At 36.5% G+C, this 9,023-nt stretch overlaps 1 protein-coding gene across 2 annotated transcripts; it reads left to right on the top strand.

Moving 5' to 3' along the window:
- Positions 1-1,995: 1,995 nt before the first annotated feature.
- On the top strand, positions 1,996-7,528 carry LOC102305395 (butyrophilin subfamily 3 member A2). Of its 2 annotated transcripts, XM_042216863.1 has the most exons (9): positions 1,996-2,400; positions 2,717-3,058; positions 3,394-3,687; positions 3,780-3,905; positions 4,162-4,280; positions 6,266-6,361; positions 6,678-6,836; positions 7,046-7,153; positions 7,248-7,528. In XM_042216863.1, the coding sequence occupies exons 1-9, from the start codon at positions 2,313-2,315 to the stop codon at positions 7,398-7,400; spliced, it is 1,485 nt and encodes a 494-aa protein (XP_042072797.1). In that variant the 5' UTR covers positions 1,996-2,312; the 3' UTR covers positions 7,401-7,528. The 2 variants fall into 2 exon arrangements, with proteins under 2 accessions (XP_042072797.1, XP_042072798.1); XM_042216864.1 differs by lacking the exon at positions 6,266-6,361.
- Positions 7,529-9,023: the final 1,495 nt, after the last annotated feature.

Here is a 9,023-nt window from a genome sequence, read left to right as displayed (position 1 = left end):
TTATTGCACTTTTTTGCAATGTATGTAATTACTATGCACTTAATGAATACATATTATTAAAATCTGGGCTATAATGGTTGTATTGATGTATAGCAACTTGAAATGCTCCCAAAAATGGCTCCACAGCATGTAAAAATATAATATAAGCTCTGGCGGACTTGGTTCTATGGTAGGTCTTAAAGGGTTAAAGAAACTCTGAGCTTTCAGTTTTAGTTATGTGCCTAAGTTACACTGCTATGGAGCAGGTTCATTTCAAAGTAAAAGGTCATAGTCTAAGCTGATCTGTGTTCCTGGTGAGTGTTCAATTGGTCACCTTCAGCCTTGGCTGAGACTTTGTGCTTTTCTTTAATATATTTGCCAAATAGAGATAAAACACAGGGGTGTGACTACTCTTTACTACACCGTCAAAACACCTATGCCCTACTCAGGACTTGGCTGTGTTACAGCTTGTGATAGGGATTTTTTTCTTTTTAGTCAAATTTTTGAAATCGTGTGTCGTTTACTCTTGCATGTCATCCATAGCCTGCTGATGTATTTTGTACAATTTCTACACCTTTGTGTACAAAAATCTACATGCACAAAATCTGCCATAAAATACTCAAACAAAAATATTTTTCTCTGCTTTTTTCATAAAATACATGTTCAAAACACCACAACTTCACCCTGATAGTTCACAGAAATGTCACGTGGTATTAAACAGAAGCTGGCAACTCAACTCTGTAGAGTGGGCAATCATAAATAAGAAGGTTATTTCAAGATGTAGACGCAAGCTGCTCTTAATATTTTTGGTCACCTGATGTCACTAAAGAGGACTATTTAGAAAAGTTTTGCGTAAGGAAACCTTTTTCAATACAAGCTTCAGTCCTGTACTGCCATCTTCAGTATGATAGCTGAAATGACACTTACCATGTGAAAGCTTCCCTCTTTTTGAACACTGCGAAGACGGATATGGTTTCATCATTTTATAACAGGCTCAAAGGTCACCATTTGAGACAGCGTACAACTGAACCAGAATCAACAATGGATGTTAAATCGATTTTTCCAGCATTACACTTTGATTAACAAGAACTCTGAATCTTAAGAGCCTATTTATTTTTTCCATAACTCTGAGCATATATGATGGATCTGGAGTTTATAAGCCAAAGTAAGTTAAGGCCAGAAGGTTAATGATTTTCACCTTCACCTTGTAGTCTCACACAACTTTCCACGAGTAAGTCTCTTTCAAATTGTCTGTTTTTAAGTTCTAAATGCGTTTCTGGTGTCTCGTTATAAAGTCTGATTATAGTATAATTTATTTCACTGACATAATTAAATCTGTGTAAATAAAAATAAATATTTTACAAGTGAATGACCAAGGTTTAAAATATTTGATATGAAAGCAGAAAAGAAAGAAAGAAAGACTCTGCCCAGACCTCTACACTATACGAAAGTATAGTGTAGAGGTCTGGGCAGAGTCTTTCTTCCAAGTATTTTTTTCCTCTTTTTTAACAATATTCTACTTTGTATAAAGAAAACATTGTAAATGTTTTATATTTCACAGATTTATGACAGCTCTGCACAGTCCATCAGCTAGAAAGTCACTTTGCAGTCTACACTCACAGCAAACTGTCTCTGTTGGCTGAAGTTTACCAGGTGCGATTCCAACTTTTCATAAACGGCTATTTTATGGATTTTATGGTGAGACCAGCTTTTGTCCATGTGCAGAAAATTATGAGATGGAAACAATAAATAATACATTTTAAAATACTTTTATTATGGATATCTTTTGAAATAAAGGAGAACATGTGCAAACATCAGATATGGTTATCCAACTCTGAACTTGTAATCTATAAACACAGATTTTGATCCGATCGCTTTGTATTTATTTGTTGTTTATTGCATATTGCACTATTTTTATTCTTTATCCTGCTGCTGTAACAAACCAATTTCCCTTGTGGATCAATACAGTACCTATGAAACCTTATTATCTGATAGCTGAGCTTTCTTTGCCGCCCGTTACACAATCAAAACAATCAGCAGCAGGCAGAGTTCATCTCAAAGCTAAAGATGACACTGACCAAAGGTTATTCTCTAGGCTGCAATTTAGCACTAATGTGAAGTAATGTGTTCACTTTAATCAGTAACTAAATGTCTGGTGCCTTAACTCTGGAGTTAATAGAAAGTTATAGTGCTAAGTGCATGTTGAAGGCCTCATGACAGTACTTGACATATTAAAACATGTAACATGTAAAATATGTTTTTAGTCTTGAATAAGTTGATTTTAATGACCTCTTGCAGCCACACATGTATCATTGATATATTTTCAGAGAAGGATGCTTCCACAGATAGATGGACTCTCCCTTTCTCCAGTCAAAGTCTTCAGTATTTTGATTTTCCATCTTCTAATACATTTAAATCGAGGTAAGTTTGATGTTACATGCGTAGTATTTTTTATTACAGTGCATATAAACAAAATAGTGCAAATATGTTACATTTGGTACAAACAGTAGTTAATAGTTTGATTTTTATGATTTGCTGCCTGCCTGCAAGTGTTTATTTAATTCTTTAGTGAAACATGTTTTTAACATTTTTATCTTCATCAAAATTTTAAAACGAGAAAGAAAAATAATGCTGAGTGTCATCTTTAACTATATATATGCATTCAAACTGGCTGCAGAAATTAATAAACACATCTTTCTGTCTTTCTGTCTTTCTTTCTTTTGTCTCCTGTCTACAGCGGAGTCTCAGGTGGTTGGTCCACATCAGCCAGTAGTTGCATTAGTTGATGATGATGTTATTTTACCATGTCACGTGGAGCCTGCAGAGGATGTGACAGCTGAGATATTGGAGTGGACACGATCTGACTTGAACCCAAGATTTGTCCATGTGTGGCGATCCGGTCAGGATCTGGTGAATACAAGAAATCCTTCATACAGGGGAAGATCATCACTGTTCATCAATGAACTGAAGCGTGGAAACATTTCACTGAAACTCTCCAGAGTAAAACTATCTGATGGAGGAACATATGAATGCAGCATTCCTTTAATGGAGAAAAAATCTTTTGTTAAGCTTGTGGTTGGTAAGTAGATACACGTCATATGTTCACGGTTTGATATAAATCATAAATCCAGCCAACAGGATTTTGGTAGAACTGTCAATGAGGAGCAAATGGTGAGATTTTCATATTTAGTTCCAGTGAAAGTTCATATTTCTGTAGGTTGAGGAAAGATTTTATCACCGAAATGTTTATTAATTTAGCATTATGTTATTATTCATGATTAACTTTAGAAAAAAGAACACACCAAATGCATCAGAATTTTGTAATATTAATAATTTAATAATTGGGAATTACTGTCCATAATATGTGTTTTTTTCACCCACTAAGATCTTTTCTAAACTCTTCTTTTTACTCAGCATCACATGCTGCCAGGTCACTTCTCATCAGTTTATCGGGAACTGACGAAAATAGAGGAGGAGTGGTTTTACAGTGTGAGTCTGCAGGCTGGTATCCAGAGCCTGAGCTGCTGTGGTTGGACGGTGAGGGAAACCTCCTCTCTGCTGGACCTACAGAGACCCTCAGAGGTCCTGATGACCTCTATACTGTCAGCAGCAGAGTGACTGTGGAGAAGAGACACAGCAACAACATCAACTGCAGAGTCCAACAGAAGCAAATCAGCAAGAGCAGAGAGACACACAAACATGTTCCAGGTAAATATCGGTTATAAAATGTATGATATGCTTAATTCAGCCTAAATCAAAATCTGTTGAAATAACATGTAATTCTGTGTTTATTGTTTCAGATGAATTCTTTGAGCTCACATCCTGTTCTGCTGCTCCCATTGTTATTGGTTTGGCTGTTAGTTTGGCTGTAAGCATCATCTTGATTTTGATTGGAGTCTTTTTCATCTGGAGACAAAACAAAACAAGTAAGACACAAATTGATTCACCATGCTGTCCAAATTAATATCTCAAGTTATTCTAACAGGTTTTGAAGCAACAGAAAGACACATTTGTGTAAATTACACGTATTTTTTTATAAGCAGCTAAACATCATTGTGTGTTATGAGATAAGGCACAATATATGCACTTCATAATTTAGTTTAAAATGAGAGGATTATATGCTGCGTTATCATTTTAGCTCAAGAGAACATCATATTGTAATCTTGTCTATGCTTTTAACAGATGTCAGGAGAGCTCACTGTGATGCATGTAAAGAACAAGAAACAGCAAACCGCCCTGAAACTGACAAAACTGAAAGAGACCAAGAGCAAGATAAGCTCATGTCACAGGACATCGTTCCAGTGAGTGATATGAAAGAAACACAAGAAAATGAACAGACAGAAAATTTTGAAAAATAATCAGGATATTACATGTATATGGGGAAGAAAGAGTGTGAGTGGAAAGAAAAGAGAGAAAATGAAAATGGCACAAATAAAAAGAATATATGAATAGCATGTCCAGGGTTAGCTAACAGTGAAATAAATATTTTAGAGCAATTATACACGACAGAGAAATAGTTACCATCTTCTGTTATAAGAATAGATGATATTTTTCTGCCGTCCTGATATTCACATCTTTTGTTTTGTCATGTGTCATTGTGCAGTTTGTTATGCAGAATCTCACAACAGAACTTTTTATATTTTCTCTTAAGTCTGGAGCACTTCCCAAAACTCAGCAACTGATCACTCTTAATCTCCACAGTTTCTCATGAAGAAGAGTCCAGAGTTCTTCTGTAACTAAAAAGCCATATTTCCACAAATCCACAAAAGATACAACTAAAATCACATGTATTCACTTTTAAATTAAAACCTTACATAATATTAACCTGTTTAAGCTATAGAGGCAGGATGGTGGTTAGCAAAGTTGCAACAACACAGTCCTGGGTTCATACTGTTAATTTCTTAAATGAAAACTGTTAAAGTTTGCAAATTTTGTCATAAGCTAAAGAGAACATTTGATAAAAGCACTGACACTTTATAGATGAGAGAGTTTGATTTTAATATTTTATTCTTGCTCTCATATACAGTTACCTTAGTTTAGGGTCAGTTAGAGGTCAGATTCTCTGTGCGAGCTCTTTTCAGAAAGAGAGATTTGAAACAAAACACAAGTGCCTCAGTGGTTTTCAGACTGCTATGGTTTAACAGTCCAGATAGTTTTGTTCAGTCTCACATTTGTGTTGATATATGTTTGTCTGTCAGCTCGAGCAAAACCAACATCCAGATGACGAGATATTTAAGAGGGCCAATGAAAAACTGAATTACAATCTGAGGAAGAAGGATGGAGAGTTCAGTGAGCCGAAATAAACCAAGGAAACACAATTCATCCGTGTCAGAGCAAAGTTGACCCCATTTCCAAAAAAAAAGCCTCTATTCATTTTGTAATGCTTTCACCTCAAAGAAACAGGCAACCTAAACTCATGCAAAATAAGTGAACAAACACACTACCAAACCAAAGACAAATACAGATAATATGCTACAACTAAATTAAAGGCTGCCTGCAGTAACCACTGAAAACATTTATGTTCCTAATGATTGACATCATTCCCCCTATGGGCACACTCACAGTGAAAATAGAAATGCAATAATATCAAATTATCAGAAGAAAAAAAAAATTCAGAAGAAACCTTAAATGTCTTTAAGATGTAATAAAACAAAAATATGAGCATGAGTAAAACATTTAAAAAATGCAAAAATGTCCTCAAAAGAAAGTAATCCAAACTCCAGTCGGTTGTTAACCATTCCTCGCCGTCAGTCCCCTGACCGTGGTCGGGAGACACGAGGGGAGATGCTTCCTCCAGGGCCGAAGTTTGTCCTCCTTCGGGGTTAACTCCCTTCACTTTTGTGGAGTAGTGAGGCAGACAGAAATCAGCCGAGGCACCGGAGAGTACTGAAGAGATGAGGCTTTAATAACAGTACTGCACACTTCGAAACACACTGCATAGCCTGTAGCCCGTTAGAACGCTGCTCCCGGTCGCCCTCTCTACCCATGACACACTCTCTCTCTCTTTTTCCTCTTTCGCTCCCCGCGTTTCCTTCACGCGCATGCTCACACACACATCACATACACTCCTTACTGCACCCAGTCACACACAAGACGGCAATTCCTGCAACACGAAAGCAGATTTATTATCCAATGAAATGAGTGATGAACAAACACACTGCCAAACAAGACACAATGTGCTACAGCTGGAAACATTCATGTTCCTAATGACAGCAGCACTCACTGTTCGACCACACCCATAGTAAAGTTAAGGCTAAACCGTTGTGTTGATCTGTTTGTCTGTTAGTGTGAGAAAAACCAACATGCAGCTGAGGAGAAGCTGAAGGAGGAACATCGACAACTGGAGAAAAAAGATGCAGAGATCAGCAACATGAAGAAAGAAGTAAACACACAGACTGTTGTTTTGAACACTTCAGACAAACACATTATTTACTGGGACCTCGCTCTGTCCTCAACCACTAAACAAACAAACATGCAGCACATTTACATGTATTTTAACACAGACAAAGACTCTACTGTCTGTTATCTAAAGAAAAAACAGGAAGACGACACGACCCAATGTCGTGTCGTCTTCTTGAGAAACTGGACTGCAAATAAAAACTGGAGATCGAATCAAACACTGTTTCTCATAGGCTCAAATATCTTGTCCATCTCTCCCTCTCGCACACACTAATCTGCTTATGTTGTGTCTCTCTCAGCCAGACACAAGCAAACCACCTCCTGAGAAATCTCAGACCAGTTTTGAGGAACAGAATAAGAGCGGCTCAGCCAATCACAGCTCAAAGACAGGTGACATCACTGTGGTCGAGGTCGAGAAAAATGGCAACTATATCTTTCTGAAAAACACTTCCAGTGAGGTACTGCTGCTTGCATGCTGATGAACAATGAGTACTACCTAAACACAAACCACATGTTCCATGTATTCAGAAATATTTTAAAAAGGTCCTTTTCACTTATGTGGACGTAACACACTCATTTATAAACACTTTGGATTTAACACACACTGAACTTTATTATTGCCTCATTCATTTTCCCCCTTTTTTATTCTCTTGTTTTCCTTTTACAGAATAAACTTTTGTCAGGTTGGAAGTTAAAACTACAGATCAACAACAGAGAAAGTGCCACATACGAATTTAAAGAAAACTTTATACTGAAAGCTGGAGAGACACTCCTTGTGAGTCTCTGTGTTACTAGATTTTCTCTTTCAGTCTCTCTTTTGTTACTTTTAACTTGGACATCTGTGACCTTTTTATTGGTTACATTTACAGCTACGGCAAGATGCTGTCTCTAAGCCAATTAAAACTGATGCTGACCTGCTGTGGATGAACATGGTCAACTGGAACGTTGGAGACGACGTGAAGATCGACCTCATCAGCAACACTGGAGAAGAACAGATGCTTTTAAAAAACAAGATCATGTAAAATAATCAGAGTTACTTTTCTGAGGGATAAATTAAATAAGAGCATTATTACATTTTATATATTTCATATCATTTTATGTCAGTTAAAAATTTTGTGGTTTTATTGAATTAAAAATATGTAAATAAAAAGATGTTCAAAAAGGAGTCTTTATTATTTAGAGGTGCAACACAAATGTAGTTTAACTGCAACGATGTGGACACACATTAGACTTTGCTGTGTGTTTTAAAGCTGAGGATGCATGAGTGAAAACTTGAAAACAAGATCTCTTTTTATATTTTACTTGGAAAAGTGATTATTATTTGTTTTTTAACATAAGTCACAGCGACCACTCCCTAGTTTAGACTATTTGCATTACAGATGTAATTTTTGGTTTTTCATCCTTTAGCACAGATTATAGAACAGGAGGTGTTTTGTAGTTAGTATAGTTAACACTCTTCCAAGGTCCTGAGAAATTACCCAAATAACTACGGCATAAGGATGAGGCCTTACCCCGTACCCAACTAATTGGTGATGAAATGTGAAGTTACAATTCTTTTCCATAAAAAAGCATTTTTATTTTGTATATAAATAAATGTTGATGTTGTGCGATGGGGTTGTGTGCCTTAATTTTACTTATAATTTGCCAAATCACTACAACAGATGGCTCAAGGCGATGCCGTCCAGAGTAAGGATCTTGTTAGCCACAGTGTTTCTAAGAGTTTTACACCCCGTTACAATAACCTCAGTTTAACCAATAAAAGTGGGTATAATCCGCATAGCAGTGAAAATGTATGCTATGGCTTCTAAAGCATGTATAATGTAAACAGAACTGGTCTTTGCAGCCTGTGGAGCTTCATAATTAACCTCAGTGTGGGTGAAGAGGACTCTTTTAATAATAGCAGTAATAAAATGTTATGGCCAATGGTATCAAACGCTGCACTTCGGTCTAGCAGGGAAGATTTCAGCATTTCAATATGAATGAAGGCTGAAAACTGATTAGATTAATATCTGATGATCTTTTCTGTGCTTCTTCAAGTTTGTAACACTGAACATATTTAAGGATTATTTAACGTTCACAGGAACAGTTTAATTAGACACACATTTACTATTTTTCTTTATAGTCTTTCTTTCCTCCATCACTGATATGTTAAATATGCTTACTATCAGAGGAGAAAATAAACCTTGTGTAGTTTAAAAACTTTTTATTTAATCAAACTACAATGTTGCTGAACTCTGATGGACGTGTCTTTTAATCTTGTCAACAAAGCTGCCATTTATCCTCTTGTGATAAGTTCTCTCTGCTTCTGTTGCACATCTCCCCTGATACTCTCTTCTTCACCTGTCATGTGCAGCTGTTCCAACCCCTGCCTGCCTGCCTGTCTCCTTAAACTGGTGTGTTTAAATCTCTTTACCTCTGTTGTGAACTTTACACAACGTTTGTGGTAACAAAATCAAACTGACGAGGATCTCGTTTGAAAAACACACACTCACGAGACAAAATAAAAACAGACTGCTCAAAGTGAAAGCAGAGCCCTCACAGCTGGTAGTACAAAAAACAGTGACAATGTGCGTATTAGATACCCTCAGTGCCAAAAGCATAAATATGAAAAATGTAATCTCCAAGAATATCCTAAACATGGCATT

This window comes from Haplochromis burtoni, unplaced genomic scaffold (genome assembly GCF_018398535.1).
Source record: "Haplochromis burtoni strain Fernald_Lab_line unplaced genomic scaffold, NCSU_Asbu1 Contig_1304, whole genome shotgun sequence".
Classification (NCBI taxonomy): domain Eukaryota; kingdom Metazoa; phylum Chordata; class Actinopteri; order Cichliformes; family Cichlidae; genus Haplochromis; species Haplochromis burtoni.
Note: the sequence above shows the minus strand (reverse complement) of the source record. Positions and strands in the feature narration are given on the sequence as shown.